Source organism: Hyla sarda, chromosome 7 (genome assembly GCF_029499605.1).
Source record: "Hyla sarda isolate aHylSar1 chromosome 7, aHylSar1.hap1, whole genome shotgun sequence".
NCBI lineage: Eukaryota > Metazoa > Chordata > Amphibia > Anura > Hylidae > Hyla > Hyla sarda.
This window is the reverse complement of record NC_079195.1, coordinates 102,217,359-102,235,260: the sequence shown is the minus strand read 5'-3', so window position 1 is coordinate 102,235,260 and position 17,902 is coordinate 102,217,359. Positions and strand designations below refer to the sequence as shown.

Sequence of the window (17,902 nt, the reverse complement as noted above, 5' to 3'; positions counted from 1 at the left end):
AGACATTTTATGTTTTTTGTCGTGTTTGTATATGGATCAGCAGCTGTGACTGCTATATATCTATTCATTTTCTGTTTGATGTTTGAAAACAATAAAACATACTTGACAAAAAAAAAGATATGGAGTCATGTCTCAGATGTCTTTTTCTCTAAACTAAATAATTTTGATTTTTAACAATCTTTCTGGGTACTGCAGTCCTTCTTTTCCATTTATTACTTTAGTTGCCTGCCTTTGAAGTCACTAAAGCTCAATGATGTCTTTCTTGTGCACTGGTGGCCAAAACTGTATCTAAAGCATATGCCTCTGTACAGTGGTAAAAGTATGTTTTCGTCATGTACATCTGTGCCCCTCTTAAATCACCACATGGTTTTACTCACCTTGGCAGCAGCTGCCTGGCACTGGTTGCTTCAACTAAATTTACTATTTCCTAAAATACCAAGTAATTTTGGCATAGATTTTCATGCCTTACATTTATCAGTATTAAACCATAACCCTACAACTTATCCAGATCCATTTGTAACAATGTCTTTCATGTTTACAGCTTTACAAAATTTTGTATATTCTACAAAAATAGATATTTTACGGTACAATCCTTATAAAGGATCATTAATAAATGTATAAAAAGCAGAATAGGGCCCAATAATGACCCATGTTGTACCTCACTACTACCAGTGACCCAGAGTATGTAACATTAAGAATAGCTATCTGATCCAGTTACTTACTCACCTACACACATTTTCCATCAGCCCAAATATTTACATATTACTGTATGTCCCAACCTTTTATAGCACAGTATCAAATGCTACGGTAAAATAGGAAAAAAATATATAGGATTGTAATGGTAAAATTTTATATGCTAATACAGTTTGATAGACAAGTAGTTGGTGAACCTTCAACAATTTAATTTTCTCCTTTAGTATAAAACAGTAAAATGAAAAGGTAAAATCCATACAAGGAAAATGGAAAAGGGTAGCACTCACTACAATTGGTGCAGAAAGATTTTTATTATTTAAAACTGTAGGTACAGTTCCATCACGGACATGCAAAAATGGGCGGTGAAATGAACAGGTGAAAGCTGTTTCCTAAGTCTATCCACCTTTCATGTCCATCATAAAAATTGTTCCAGAACGTTTGAATAATAGAGTAAATCTATCCACGCAGTTGCGGTAAGTTCTACCCTTTTTCCTTTTCTTTGCATGAATTTAAATAAATTGGATTTTCTTTGGTTTGCATATCCTGCTGGACAAGTGGTTAAATGAACTGAACCTTGCTATTATCCAAAAAAAACTGTTTTCTTCTCAATGCCTCCCTAAATGGAAGGAGATTTGATGTACCATTTAACCCCTTAAGGACCAGGCCCATTATGGCCTTAAAGGAGAACTCCAGAATATAAAAATTGTCCCCCATACTGCCGGCAGGAAAAATTATAAAGATGTACATACCTTCCTCCGCTCCAATGGGGCCTCCAGTAACCGTCTCCGGTCTCCACCGGGATCCTCTTGCTGGTTGCTGGTGGTCGGTGAGTCATACTGCGCTCAGCCAATCACCGGCCGCAGTGAAGTCCCGGCGATAGGCTGAGCGGCAGTGTGAGAAAGCAAAACTCTTCACTACACCGTCACCTGCTGCCAGGGCAGAAAACGTCACACTGTCGCTCAGCCTATCGCTGGCCAAGTCGGGACTTCACTGCTGCCGGTGATTGGCTGAGCGCAGTATGACTCGCCGACCACCAGCGACCAGGAAGAGGATCGCGGCGGAGACCGGAGACGGTTACCGGAGGCCCCGGGGGAGTGGAGGAGGGTATGTACATCTTTATTTTTTTTTTACTGCCGGTAGTATGGGAGACAATTTTTATATTCTGGAGTTCTCCTTTAAGGACCAGGCCAATTTTATTTTTGTTCTTTCCTCCATTTAAAGTACAGCACTGCCGCAGATGCTGTGATCTGTATTGATCATGGCATCTGAAGGTGTTAATGGCATACAACCACACAATTGCGGATGTCCACCATTACCAGCGGGTCCCTGGCTGCTGATAGCAGCCGGGACCTGCCGTGCATGAAGCAAGCACCGGACCGGTGCTCATGTTCATGGAGGGACGTAAATGTAAGTCATGGTGCATTAAGTACCACCGTACCATGACGTATATTTATGTCCATTTATGTTAAGGGGTTAATGTCACTTCAGTTAATTGTAAGGGTAAAATGAGCACATTAAAGTTACTACTTTAGGCAAGGATTAGGCTATATCTAATATCACAATAATGATATGCATAAAATCATTTGTTTTGTAAAAGTAATAAGTATAAACTTAATCATTGCAAGTAAACTCAATGGGTCAAGACTAAAAAACTATTCAAATCAAATTTAAAATAGAGAAAAATATCTTGCTGGTTAACCTATTTTCTTCCATCTTCTATGGATATTACTTTTAATATAAGGCTATTTAAATTTTGAGTGTGTACGTTCAGCTGTAAAAAAAAAACTGTATCAGAAATTTTATGGTGTTTTATACAGGAAGCTGTAAAACAGATACATGACCATAACCTGAAACCACAAAGAACAAATTGAAAATTTTAAATCTTGATTTATAAAAGACACTCAAAGCATCATCAACATATTTTACCAGAAAACACAGTAAGGAAATGTCCAAGTCTCGAAACAAACTTTTAAAAGTACATTTGGTCCATAAAAATGGCCACATCATTCACACTAGAGATGCAGCATTATTTCTCCTTTACAAAGTATTTTCATTGAAGTATGAGATTTCATGGTTATCATAAACTAAAAGACAGTGTACTTTTACTGCACCAAAACAGAGATATAAAATAGTCCAATACAAAGCTTTATATATGACATCAGATTTCACATTTTAGTATATTCTTGAGGGTGTACTGCAGAACCTCAGCAAAATTCTTAAAAGCAGATCCATAACACTGCTTATTATAATATATATATATATATATATATATATATATATATATATATATATACACACACACACACATATATATATATATTAGGCCCACAGAATAGACTTTCAGCTGGGACTATGTCTCCAAGGTCTCTAAGTTTAATAATAATACAAGGAACGTGTTGAAAGAAAAAACAAACTTAGGATCTAATGGACAGCTGGGAATGAAACCATCAAAAACGCATCATTAATGTAACATCTTTAATGAGCCTTATTCTTTTAATGAGGTTTTCCTTCAAGAATTGCCAAAGACTTGACATCTATTTTAGCTGCTCAACATGACCCCCAATAACCTCATGTCCATATTAAATGGACTCCCAATGACTCCCAATGACTTTATGTTTATGTTGCATGTTCAACAGAACCTTCATGACTTGATGTCCATTTCAGATGATCAGCAGAACTCTCACTGACTTGACGTCAATATTAGATACTTGATAGTAAGGCATCCAATTGAGAAATAGAGTAAATGTGTTCAAAGCTCTATGTCAACTTCTTTTTGTTTTGTCTGCAAAACAGAAACACAGACTTTCAGAAACCAATACTGCACAAAGCATATTGAGAAAAACAAGCAAGATGTAAATAACTAAATTAGCACTTAGACCCCACTGACTTATAAGGTCTGTTAGGTTTACTGTAATCTGAATAGTAGGAATAGTTTTAGAGCACGGTTAAAACTATGGATGTTAGGTAAAAGTCTAATGATCTGGGGTATTGCATTCTAGAGATCTTGTGCAGCATGAGTAAAGTTTTGTAGACAAAAGTAGGAGGTTAGCCTTATATTGATGGTAGAATAGAGCATAACTAGGATGGTAGACAGAGATAAAGTATGAGACAAAGGCCGCACTGTGGAGCACTTTGTAGTTGAGAGTGAGGTGTGTAATTTGTATTCTAAGCTGAATGCAGTAAGTCACCCAGGAGTAGGCATTGGTTTAGTGGCTGAATATAAAGATGAGTCTGGCCACTGCTTCCAAAATAGACTGAAAAAGACAAATGTTAAAAAAGGGAAGACTGAAAAAGTCTAGAAAATCCCTTCTCATAAGTTCTACTAAAAATGTCATCAGGCATATAAAAATAAGAAGACTGGACAAACATTGGTAAAGATGCAATTTTTTAAAGTTCAATTTAAGACATGGATATATAAATAAAGCTATTGAGGTAACCAATGGGAACGCAATTACCTAAAGCTGTAGGAACTCCAAAAGAGCTGAAGTACTGAGGACGACATTTGGGAGGCTCAGCAATATACAAGCTTATGACAGTAATTATCACTTCTCTACTCCTCAACTAAACATAGCAACAAGTACCAAATGCGCCCTGAGCTGTGCTGCCTAGACTACATTGATGAGTAAGGCGTCGCTAGCCTCTCTGAGGAGTTAATCATGTTATATACATACAGACTTGCAGCATAAATGAATAACATATTAAAATCAAGTACTATAATTGGCCTGGCTGCAATTACTAAATCACTTTACGTACTGCATATGACAGATTAAATATAGCTGTAGTTACATAACCATTGCGTCTCACTGAACAGATTCCCAGTGCCAAAAGAAAAATCCTAAGCAATTGTTTCCAGCAAAAATAGGAAAGTAATTAACTGAGAAAGTAAATGAGGTAAGCGCTCCTTATTGTATCTTCCAATTACAAAAAAAATATATATATGTGGAAATGAAATAAATTAGTACCATTAATTTTCTTTTTAAAACGATTTCCAGCCCTCTTGAATTATTTACTTTCTGTGTGGCTAGGCTGGAATTAGTATTTTCTAAGTTTGTCACTGGGATTCTAAGAAGTAGTCTTAATGGAAGTAAACAACATAAAATGATACTTTAGTTCTATTGCTGTACTATATTTTATCTGCGCTGGTGCAGTATCTGTCTAATTCAGTCTGCTGCAATGCAAAACTTGTGGAAGTGCAGGATTATACCAATAGACGCTTTTTATGTATGTATTTTTTGTTCAATGACACATGATTAAAAGCCATTACACTTTACAAATTCTGCAAGAGACAACTGTTTGTACAATAGTTTTCCTTAAAAGACTTCAGTTTCTCTTTATTATTTACGATAGAAAAGTATATTTTGCATGTTAATGGACCACAACTGGTTCAGCTACTGTAAATTGGTTACAGAGGGAGCAATAATACTCCTTTTATGTATATATTCTATACCTATATTTCAAAAGTGATTGATAACAAACGTAAGATCAAGTGCGTAAGATCTACTTCAATTTCTATGCCTAGGTGTAAATGACATCAGAATTCACAATTGGGAGGAACCTTCTAAAATATTATTATGTTTCCTTTTGGTAATGGAGTATTTCTGACCTTTGAGTAACAGCAAAACCACCACGCACACCCCATACCCCCAAGCAACGTCCTGAATGTAACGCAGCCTCTGACAGCTCAACTTACCAGTTGTATCTTCTCCCCTGAGCGCTCCATCCACTATCGTTAGAGACGTGCTCGAGGTGAACAGGAGTGACAACCCGCTAAGCCAATGATTGGCTGAGCAGGCCATCACTGCTTTTAAAGGGGTTGTCCAGGAACTGAAAAACAGAGATAATTTCTTTCAAAGACCGCGCCCTGTCTGTCTCCAGGTTGGGTGTGGTTCTGCAGCTCAGTTTCATTGAAGTGAATGGAGCCAAGCTGTAATACCACACCCAAAGTGGAGACAGACAGGGAGCGGTCTTTGAAAAAAAATAAGTCTGTTTTTCGATTCCTGGATAACCCTTATAAGGACAAGAGTCTCAGAAGGTGGGAGCTGGAGCGCTCAGTGGAGAAGACACGGCTGGTAAGTTGAGCCAGCAGAGATAGGGGTTTATTCAGGATCGCGGGTTGGGCGTTCAGCGTTGTGACCCTACCCCCCATGATTAGTCACTTATACCCTATCCCGTTTCTTAAAATATTTGTACTCCTTTAAGTAGTTAAAGGAGTTATCCAGTATAATAAAACTTATCCCCTATCCACAGGATGGGGGGTGAAGTCAGATTGGGGGGTCTAACTGCAGGGACCCCCCCCCCCCCAACAATCTCCCACCCGGCACCCTGGCTCTTTGCATGAATGAAGTATGTCGACCACGGGATGAAGCTGTGGCCGATATGCCCCCACCATGAATCTTTATGTATGGCAGAGCAAGAGATACAGCATTCATGTAACTCTGGATAGATATGAATAGAAGGGGCATGTTGTCCACAGCTTCGTGCTGTGGTGGACAGAAGATCACATAGGGTCCCAGCAGTCAGATCCCCCACAATCTCACACTTATCACCTAACCTGTGGATAGGGGTTAAGTTTTGTTATACTGGACTACTCCTTTAAAAGATAATTCCCACCTGGGACAGCCCTGTGATGTCTTGTCTTTTTTGAAAGATTATAATTTATTTTACACTAGCACAAAGTAATACAAAATGATCTTGATTTATATAGTACACAGCAGCTCCTGCAGCTACCTGGCACCCAGTGGTCACATGATTATGAGGACAGAAGCAAGAAGCCTTATGTGCACAGTGCTTGTTGTAGGGATGAAAACAAACCATATGTGCCTTCTTTCTGCAAGGATGCACTAAATGTCTTTGTAGAGTCACTTGCAGATGAACCAGATGTTTTTAGTTGTTTGGCGGCCTGCTGGGTGTTAAGGAGTGGTAAAAGGGTTTTTCCCAAAAATCCCCCAGATCTTAGAACACCACTAAGAATTCTATTAAACTTACAAAAGTATTTTGTAAGAGGCAGGGGGACAGATAGGACAATAGATCTATGGCTCTTATTAGTTGAGGGGCTGTCACTTAGTGGAAGGGAGCGGTAACTGTGGCAGTACTGATTATCAGATAATAAGAAATGGCTGAAAGGAATTAAATATATTAGACACAGTAAAGCCACTATTTGCTTTAGAGCTGAATTTAAATTAGAGACAAGTACAGGTTTTGCTAGAAATGTAGACACAGCAGGTTGCATTGGAGAACTACTAAATTGACATAGGCTACACATCAAGCCATCTTCGAGATAATGTACCTTTCTTTCCATCCGCTGATGTCTTACCTTGTTTAACAATTGGTATGCAGGAGACTGTAAGTCTTCTGTGCACTCTGCAATTGGCTTATTAAGTGTTTCTGGCAGTAACAGACTCAGGATTCCTGCTGATATGCCGCTGATTCCAAATGCCAAGAATGGCATTGATGGATTAAGAGATTTCTGGAATGGAAATTACAGAAAGGAATGGAACTCAAATGATATCATGCATACCAGTACAAAGCTTTACTTTCATTAACCAAGCAGGACACCCACAGAGTTTTCACAAGCCCAAAAATGCTAGAAATTGAGAACCGGTGCTTTGTAAGAAATGGCAAAATGTACACACAATAGCACTTCCGAAGATCTACACATAATTGTTAAGCACTTTACTTGCAAATCCAGCTCATGTTCCGAGCATCTTCTTTCAAGCTTGACATTCTTACTCAATTTCTGCACAGTTTGAACTGTTTAGATATTGCTGTTTTCCTTACTTTAAATTTCCTTCCATTTTGGACATTACTATCTGAAACCCTGACAATTTGACAAGAATGACATTTACTTTTGTTCCTTTGCTGTTGTCAAGGTTACAAAACAATAGGGGTAAACTGAGCCTCCCACATTCTGTGCTGGATATCAGAAGATGGCTTATTAAGCAATGTGATCTTTACACTGGCCGTCAGCTTGGTGCTGTCCATATGCACGTTGCATCTGTAGATGAGTGTGGGCGTGAAAGTCTGCAAAGGGTTCACATTATGCATGTCCTTTGCTCATTATCGTTGGCCTTTAGAAGCGCCAAATCATGTATAACAAATAGTGATGGGAATAAACGCCAATTGCCCGCAATTATTTGCATGCTGTGATAAGTTTACTATGCACAGGATGAGCAGTTTCTTTGTAATTAAGTTTTGCAGACTACTCGGCAAACATTTGGAAAACTATTTACATGTATTTAAAGATGAAAGCAAACCATGCGATGGTTAAAAGCAGGAGAGAAAAAAATCTTATGTCAGATGTGCTGTCAGCTTTATAGTAGTCTCCGCCACAACCCAGCTTGGTGTGGATTCTGAGTTTGCATATTATAGCTGTCTCACCTTATTCTGACATAGCTTTCAAAGGACTGTGATCAATATTATGTTTCTACTGTATAGTGGGAATTCTACTAAGATTATTCACCTCTACACATCTGCTATTCAGCTATATCTGTGCATTAAAGGGGTACTCCACTTCTCAGAATTCTTAACAAAATGTTCCCAAACACTTAGAGCCAGTACCGGGGGCTTGTGACATCACAACCCTGCCCCCTCTTGATGTCACGCCCTGCCCGTCAATGCAAGTCTATGCGAGGGGGGGGTGGCGGCCACCACGCCCCCCCATAGACTTGCGTTGAGGGGCCGGGGTGTGACGTCACGATGGGGCGGGCATGACGGGCCCACGGCGCAGGCTCTAAGCGTTCGGAACATTTTGTTTGAACGGTTCCCAATAGTTTTCCCAATATCTTCTGAGATCATCATGGAATATCATTGGTACCGAATTTCGTTTTGTGGATATATTGAATAGAGGAGTGTATAGAGTAACACTTATTTGTAAACACAATAATGCCCTTTAAATAATTTTTACTTCTTTGCTATGTCCCCATACACGTTCCAGAGATATAGTGGTTTTTAGTTTGTATTTTAGGTTCAAATTTTCACTGAATTGTCAGATATGCAGCAACGCAATTGTATGTACTGTTTAAAGGGGTATTCCAGGCAAAAACTTTTTTTTATATATCAACTGGCTCCGGAAAGTTAAAGAGATTTGTAAATTACTTCTATTAAAAAATCTTAATCCTTCCAATAGTTATTAGCTTCTGAAGTTGAGTTGCTGTTTTCTGTCTTACTGCTTTCTGATGACTCACGTCCCGGGAGCTGTCCAGCACCTATGGGGATATTTTCCCATCATGCAAGGGATATTCTCCCATCATGCACAGCTCCCGGGACGTGATATCATCATTGAGCAATTAGACAGAAAACTTCAGAAGCTAATAACTATTGGAAGGATTAAGATTTTTTAATAGAAGTAATTTACAAATCTGTTTAACTTTCCGGAGCCAGTTGATATATATAAAAAAAAGTTTTTGCCTGGAATACCCCTTTAAAGTAAAAATTCACACAATATTTATCCTCAAATGAACATATTTTTGCATTTAATATTTGGCACAAGGTCCCTGTAGTATTCAAAATCCGAAAACCCAATGCAGCACTCCAGGATAGTGAAAAACATGATAAAAAAAATGCATTCCATCAGCAACATTTTGACCCTCTTCAGAGACTTTTTCAAGCTACAAATGCTGGTTTGTGATACATTTTATACACTCTCAGTGTTAGTGATACACAATAATTGATTAATGATTGATTGTGTATCACAAATTGTGATACAAATTGTGTTGCAAATCCTCTTCAGAGTTGTAGATTTTGCTGCAGAAGTGCCATAGATCTTCAGCAAATCCATGACAATTGATTTAAAATGCATTATTTTCTGTAAACATATCTGTAAACATATCGGCTGAAGCAAACGTACAAATCTACACGATTTGGTGCAGATTTCCTGCTGTGATTTACCTGCAGAAATGCTGCAATTTCTTCTTAAAAGGTGCCCTTTAAATGTAGATTAAACATTTTCGGTCTATTTTTCTTTGTTTTATTATGCTTACTATATTGTCCGTATCAATTATTCATGGTTTTTAAGATCTCTGTTTGCTGTTGTTTACTAGGAAACTTCATTGTTTACTTCCACTAGATCTGTCCTGGTCATGTGATGGACACAGGGGCCATGACACAACTGTGAGAGTAATGTGTGTAATGTACAATTCAGTATACAAATTATAGCATTTTTTACAGTAACACTTATTTGTAAACACAATAATGCCCTTTAAATAATTTTTAAGAGGACATGTGATCAGTGCATTGGGTGCCCAGATCGCAAGTGTTTTAACTTCTTTGCGATGTCCCCATACACGTTCCAGAGATATAGTGGTTTTTAGTTTGTATTTTAGGTTCAAATTGTCACTGAATTGTCAGATATGCAGCAACTTAATCGCAAAAATAGGGTGTGAATGCCCTGCTCAGGGGGTGTAAATATGAGGCTGAAGGGGGGGGGGGGTTAGCGCAGGAAAGTATACACTGCTGGAATCAGGGTATCCAGGGCTAATTCAGGTTACGAATTCCACAGGTCCTCTTAAAAGCTACTTAAATTAACAATTATTTTGCATTTGGTTGGGTTGCAATGGAACTTCTATGTACCAACTTAAAGATTTGACTCATCCCAAACAGACATATAGGGGGACATTTACTAATCTAGTCTATTCTGGGTATGCTTATAGACCAGCGTATGTGGTAGTCTCCTGTCTATTGTGCTCCTAATTTATCAAAGGTCTCACAGCCCTTGATAAATTCTGTGCTCAGACTTCAGGGTCTACAGCTTAAATTGCATTTAGACCTGCTCCAACATGGTCTGACATTTCAGTGTATTTTGGGCAGATGCGACTTGTTGCACAAAAGTCGCACTTGATAAATTCAGCACCAATGCATTTTCCAATGCATTTCCGTCTAAAATAGACTTGCATGCATCATGTTCTAAAAATCCTCTACAGCAAAAGTCGCAGAAAAGTCGCACATATTTAGACTGCGACTTTCTGTGGGACAAATTTAGCCATGAAAAACCAGTCTAAATCCTTTGATAAATCTCCCTCATAAGGTCATAAATGCGCTATCAGATATGGCAAAAAAAGAAAGCAGCAAATTACTTGTTCCAAAGTACAGGAAAATACTAAGGTTTAGGGAGAAATAAAAGAGTCACCAACTTTAAAGTTGGCTTCATGGAGCATAATTAAAACATTTGTTACACTGAATTATAAGATTCCAACATCTGTTAGACAACCGTAAGAAGAATGTGTCAGAAAGAATGTAAAAAGGGAATTTAGCTTTAGATAATGCACGCTCCCTGCACAGGCTTTATTAAAGTCCTCAGGGGTCTAATTGGGAAAAAAAGGATATCAATATATTTAAACTGCAAGACCATTGAACTTAAAATTAGATGTTAATTATTCAGCTCCTAAGCTATCTCTTACACAAAAGAAGATCTGTGGGGTGCTCTCCCAAACTATTCAGCAAGGTCCTACCAAATTCCTATATCTACTAGTTCTCTTTTTAAAGTCCACTCAGCCAGGACCACTCAAAAGTTAGACACTAGTGTTAAGGATAAGTGGTTGATCACCGGGGGGGTGACCGCTGGGACCCCCACGATCTCCCAAACGGGGCCCTGCATTGCTGCTCTACGTGAGTGGCTTATGCACGTAGCATTGACCTCCCTGTGGTCGACGGTACGCCCCCTCCATGTAAAGTTCTATGGGAGAGGCGAGGACGCAGGAACGCTGCATCCAGACCACTCTCATAGAGATACATGGAGGAGGCGTGTCAGCCGTGACGTCACACTGCAGCTGGCACGCCTCCTGCACGGGAGAGCTGTGGCAGAGCCTTGACCCCATGCAGGAGATCGTGGGGGGTCCCAGCATTTGGATGTCCCGCGTTCAAACACTTATCCCCTATCCTGTGGATAGGGGATAAGTGTTAATTCACTGCAGATGGCCTTTAACCCCTTAACGACCACGGACGTATATTTACATACTTGGCTGGCTCCCGATCTGTGAAGCGCGCTTCGTAACTGCTGGGTCCCGGTTATTATCAGCAACCAGGACCTGCGGCTAATCCTGGACATCACCGATCGGGCTGATGTCCGGTATTAACCCTTTAGACGCCACTATCAAAGCTGATTGCGGCGTCTAAAACGGGAGAAATCCATACCGGCTAGCTCAGCGTAGCTGTTCGGGATCACAGCGAGAGGTGCCTTCAATGGCGTACATGCAAAAAAAATTCCAAAGTCCAAAATAGCATATTTTTGGTCACTTTTTATACCATAAAAAATGAATAAAAAGCGATCCAAAAAGTCTGATCAAAACAAAAATGGTACCAATAAAAACCTCAGATCCCTGCACAAAAAAAATTAGCCCTCATACTGCCCCGTACGCGGAAAAATGTAAAAGTTATGGGGGTCAGAAGATGACAATTTTAAACATATACATTTTTGTACATGTAGTTATGATTTTTTCCAGAAGTACGACAAAATGAAACCTATATAAGTAGAGTATCACTTTAATCGTAAGATAAGATGTCATTTTTACCGAAAATTATACTGTGTAGTAACGGAAGCCCCCAAAATTACAAAATGGCATTTTTTTCTTCAATTTCTTCTTCAAACGATTTGTCTTTTACCATTTCACCGTAGATTTTTGGGTAAAATGAGTGATGTCATTACAAAGTAGAATGGGTGGCGCAAAAAAAAAAGCCATAATATGAATTTTTAGGTGCCAAATTGAAAGGGTTATGATTTTTAAAATGTAAGGAGGAAAAAACGAAAGTGCAAAAATTGAAAAAGGTTTGGTCCTTAAGGGGTTAAAGGGGAATTCTTGCTATAGACAATTATGACAAGAGCAAAACTGGCTGTGCTTTTGTCAGCTCCATTTATATCTCTGGGAGTAAAATAAACAGATGTGCACACGTGCAGATTTATGGCCATGTCTACACTCATTTTCCACTTTAAAGGGGTATTCCAGTGAAATTTTTTTTTTCTGGCTCCTGAAAGTTAAACAGATTTGTAAATGACTTCTATTAACAAATCTTAATCCTATCAGTACTTATCAGCTGCTGAAGTTGAAATGTTCTTTTCTGTCTGACAACAGTGCTCTCTGCTGACACCTCTGTCTGTCTCAGGAACTGTCCAAAGCAGGAGAGGTTTGCTATGGGGATTTGCTCCTACTCTGGACAGTTCCTGAGACAGACAGAGGCGTCAGCAGAGAGCACTGCTGTCAGACAGAAAAGAACAACTAAACTTCAGCAGTTGATGAGTACTGGTAGGATTAAGATTATTTAATAGAAGTCATTTACAAATCTGTTTAACTTTCTGGAGCCAGTTGATATGACATTTTTTTTTCACAGGAACACCCCTTTTGGTGACTACTAGCATCATACCTAGTCAGTGGAAAGTGAGAAAATACCTTTAGAGATAAGACTTTCAGACCTTTAAGGCATTTTCTGTAGATGTGACAGAATTATCTATATATGGAATACCACAACATTATGTATTAGAAGCTAGAAATCTATATGTTGGGTCCTCAAACTAAAGGACTACTTTAGCTGTCTTTGTATCTATAAGACTAACATGGAGTGTACAGTCAGTGGTGTGCCTTGTGGTGTTCCCCCACATTACAACTACAACCTAATGTGGGGGAACTATACTGCCAACCTAATGTGGGGAAACTACCGTACACTGCCAATATAATGGGGGGTAACTACAACCTAATGTGGGGGAACTATACTGCCAACCTAATGTGGGGCAACTACCATATACTGCCAATATAATGTGGGGTAACTACAACCTAATGTGGGGGAACTATACTCCCAACCTAATGTGGGGGAACTACAACCTATTGTGGGGTAACTACCATATACTGCCAAACTTATGTGGGGGAACTACAACCTATTGTGGGGTAACTACCATATACTGCCAAACTTATGTGGGGGAACTACAACCTAATGTGGGGGAACTACTGTATACTGCCAACCTAATGTGGGGGAACTACAACCTAATGTGGGGGAACTAAACTGGCAACCTAATGTGGGGAAACTAAACTGGCAACCTAATGTGGGGGAACTACAACCTAATGTGGGGGAACTATACTGCCAACCTAATGTGGGGGAACTACAACCTATTGTGGGGTAACTACCATATACTGCCAACCTAATGTGGGGGAACTACAACCTAATGTGGGGGAACTACTGTATACTGCCAACCTAATGTGGGGGAACTACAACCTAATGTGGGGGAACTATACTGCAAACCTAATGTGGGGGAACTACAACCTAAAGTGGGGGAACTATACTGCTAACCTAATGTGGGGGAACTATACTGCCAACCTAATGTGGGTGAACTATACTGCCAACCTAATGTGGGGAACTACAACTTAATGTGGGGGGACTACAACCTAATGTAGAGGAACTACCGTATGCTGCCAACCTAATGTGGGGGAACAACCTAATGTGGGGGAACTACAACCTAATGTGGGGGAACTACAACCTAATGTGGGGTAACTATACTACCAACCTAATGTGGGGGAACTACAACCTAATGTGGGGGAACTATACTGCCAATCTAATGTGCGGGAACTATGCTGCCTACCTACTGTGAGGGAACTATGCTGCCTACCTAGTGTGGGGGAACAATGGTAAGGTACCGTTCATCGTGGTAGAGGGGTAGTCTTATACGGCGAGTATATCCCAAACTCTACCATTTAACTGTAAAGGTTGGGGGGTCGTCTTATACGCTGGAAAATATGGTAATTTCCGGCAAAAAATATATATTTCCACATATAAATTGTAATTGATGGCTATACTACGTTCTTGACAAATCCTTCCTGTTGTTGAGCGTACATTCTTGACGAGGTCCAACCTATATGTATTAGTGACCAGCAAAAAGTGAATGCTTTCATTGGGGGGAAAAAACAACTATTAAAGATGAAGGTTACAGGAAGGTAATATTTTTAAAACAGAAAAATATATTTCCTAACATTTCAAATAGAAAGATCAATCCTTTAATAATAATTAAAAAATAATCTGGTCAATATTATTTGTAGCTATTTATAACTATATAAGCTATACATTATTTGCCATTATGTGGTGCACCTAATGTGGGGTAATTACTGTATACTGCCAACCTTATGTGGGGGAACTACAACCTGATGTGGAGGAACTACTGTATACTGCCAACCTAATGTGGGGGAACTACAACCTAATGTGGGGGAACTATACTGCCAACCTAATGTGGGGAAACTATACTGCCAACCTAATGTGGGGCAAATATACTGCCAACCTAATGTGGGGGAACTACAACCTAATGTGGGGGGAACTATACTGCCAATCTAATGTGGGGGAACTATACTGCCAATCTAATGTGAGGGAACTATACTGCCAACCTAATGTGGGGGAACTACAACCTAATGTGGGGGAACTATACTGCCAACCTAATGTGGGGGAACTACAACCTAATGTGGGGGAACTACAACCTAATGTGGGGATACTGCCAACCTAATGTGGGGGAACTGTACTGCCAACCTAATGTGGGGGGAACTACAAATAATGTGGGGGAACTATACTGCAAACCTAATGTGTGGGTACTATACTGCCAACCTAATGTGGGGGAACTACAACCTAATGTGGGGGAACTGCCGTATACTGCCAACCTAATTTGGGGGAACTACCGTATACTGCCAACCTAATGTGGGGGAACTACAAACTAATGTGGGGGGACTATACTGCCAACCTAATGTGGGGGGCTATACTGCCAACCTAATGTGGGGGAACTGCAACCTAATCTGGGGGAACTACAACCTAATGTGGGGGGACTATACTGCCAACCTAATATGGGGGAACTGTACTGCCAACCTAATGTGGGGAAACTATGCTGACAACATAATGTGGGGGGAACTATACTGACAACCTAATGTGGGGGGAACTATGCTGACAACCTAATGTGGGGGAACTACAACCCAATGTGGGGGAACTATACTGCCAACCTAATGATGGGGAACTATACTGACAACCTAATGTGGGGGAACTATGCTGACAACCAAATGTGAAGGGGAACTATGCTGCCTACCTAGTGTGAGGGAACAATGGTATGGTACCGTACATCGTGGTAGAGCGGTAGTCTTATACGGCGAGTATATCCCAAACTCTACATTTTAACTGTAAAAGTTGGGGGGTCTCTTATACGCTCAGTCGTCTTATATGCTGGACAATACGGTAATTTCAGGTAAAAAAAATATATTTCCACATATAGATTGTAATTGATGGCTATACTACATTCTTGACAAATCCTTCCTTTTGTTGAGCGTACAGTTTAGATGAGGTCCAACCTACATGCATTAGTGACCAGCAAAAAGTGGATGCTTTCATTGGGAAAAAAAACAACTATTAAAGATGAAGGTTACAGGAAGGTAATATTTATTAAAGAGAAAAATTTATTTCCTAACATTTCAAATAGACAGATCAAATCTTTAATAATAAAAAAAAAATCTGGTCAATATTATTTGTATCTATTTATAACTATATAAACTATACATTATTTGCCATCATGTGGGGTAACTTAATGTGGGGTAACTACCGTATACTGCCAATGTAATGTGGGGGAACTACAACCTAATGTGGGGGAACTATACTGCCAACTAATGTGGGGGAACTAAAACCTAATGTGGGGGAACTATCCTGCCAACCTAATGTGGTGGAACTATACTGCCAACCTAATGTGGGGGAACTATACTGCCAACCTAATGTGGGGGAACTATATTGCCAACCTAATGTGGAGGAACTACAACCTAATGTGGGGGAACTATACTGCCAACCTAATGTGGGGGAACTATACTGACAACCTAATGATGGGAACTACAACCTAATGTGGGGAAATATACTGCCAACCTAATGTTTGGGAACTAAAACCTTATGTGGGGGAACTATACTGCCAACTAGGGCTGCACGTTAGGGGGAAAATGTGCAATTGCGATTTTGGGCCTAAATATTGCGATTTCGATATGCGATGCGATATAATAAATAAATGGTGAAATCCTGTCATTTCATGTACAATATCCTCCATTTTACAACTATCCACCTATATTATGCACACAGCCCATTTCACATCTCCCCATTTAATTTATCTCTCTCCCGCTGTCACATCTTCTCCCATCACATTTTCCCCTCCCCCTGCCACATTCTCTCCCCATGTCACATTCTCCACCCCCTTGCCACATCCCCCCCCTGTCACATTTTGTACTGCAGAAATACACTGGGTTTCCCAGGTGGTTTTCAAATCTCCCACCGGACCTGGAAAACCTAGTGTGTTTACTGCTGAAAAAGACCTTTCCCCATCAGCCAATCACTGGCTTGACACGTGACACCGCTGCAGCCAGTGATTGGCTGAAAAGAGAAAGGTCCTACTAGTTGAATGGTAAAGAGAAGAGACACTGGAGCGAACGGAGAGGAACGACATCTGCAGGGACCGGGAGTAGGCGAGTAGAAGTTTTTTTTTATTTTTCTCCCTGCGCCCTTTTACTTAGCTCAGTGTTTTTCTACCAGGGTGCCTCCAGCTGTTGTGAAACTACAACTACCAGCATGCCCGGACAACCTTTGCCGGTCCGGGCATGCTGGGAGTTGTAGTTTTGCAACAACTGGAGGCACCCTGGTTGGGAAACACTGACTTTTAGTATTTATATTTGTTTTTACATGCTTTGGCCAGTCCCCGCCCACAGCAGCGCACATGAGCTGGCCCGAGCAGATAATCACAAGTTTTCCCAGGGGGTGGTATCGCTATATCGAAAAAAGCAAAAATCGCGATTCGATTGCTTTTGCGAACTACAACCTAATGTGGGGGAACTACCATATACTGCCAATCTTATGTGGGGGAACTATACTGCCAACCTAATGTGGGGGAACTATACTGACAACCTAATGTGGGGGGAACTATGCTGACAACCTAATGTGAGGGAGCTATGCTGACAACCTAATTTGGGGGAACTATGCTGACAACTTAATGTGGAGGGAACTATGCTGCCTACCTAGTGTGGGGGAACAATGGTATGGTACCGTACATCGTGGTAGAGCGGTAGTCTTATACAGCAGGTATATCCTAAACTCTACATTTTAACTGTAAAAGTTGGGGGGGTCGTCTTATACGCCCAGTTGTCTTATACGCTGGAAAATACGGTAATTTCAGGCAAAAAAATATATTTCCAAATATAGATTGTAAATGATGGCTATACTACGTTCTTGACAAATCCTT

At 40.0% G+C, this 17,902-nt stretch overlaps 1 protein-coding gene across 3 annotated transcripts in view; it reads right to left on the bottom strand.

Annotated features, from left to right (window-relative positions):
- Positions 1-1,908: 1,908 nt before the first annotated feature.
- The window catches only part of LOC130282215 (solute carrier family 22 member 15-like), a 418,635-nt gene continuing 402,641 nt past the window's right edge, over positions 1,909-17,902 (bottom strand). Inside the window, exons 11-12 of one of the 3 annotated variants that reach the window (XM_056530236.1) lie at positions 7,007-7,159; positions 1,909-3,475 (exon numbers count right to left, since the gene is read on the bottom strand). In XM_056530236.1, the coding sequence (XP_056386211.1) occupies positions 3,443-3,475; positions 7,007-7,159 (186 nt within the window). In that variant the 3' untranslated portion in view covers positions 1,909-3,442. Of the gene's footprint in view, positions 3,476-7,006; positions 7,160-17,902 lie in introns of those variants that run through there. The other 2 variants (XM_056530237.1, XM_056530240.1) reach the window with 2 other exon arrangements.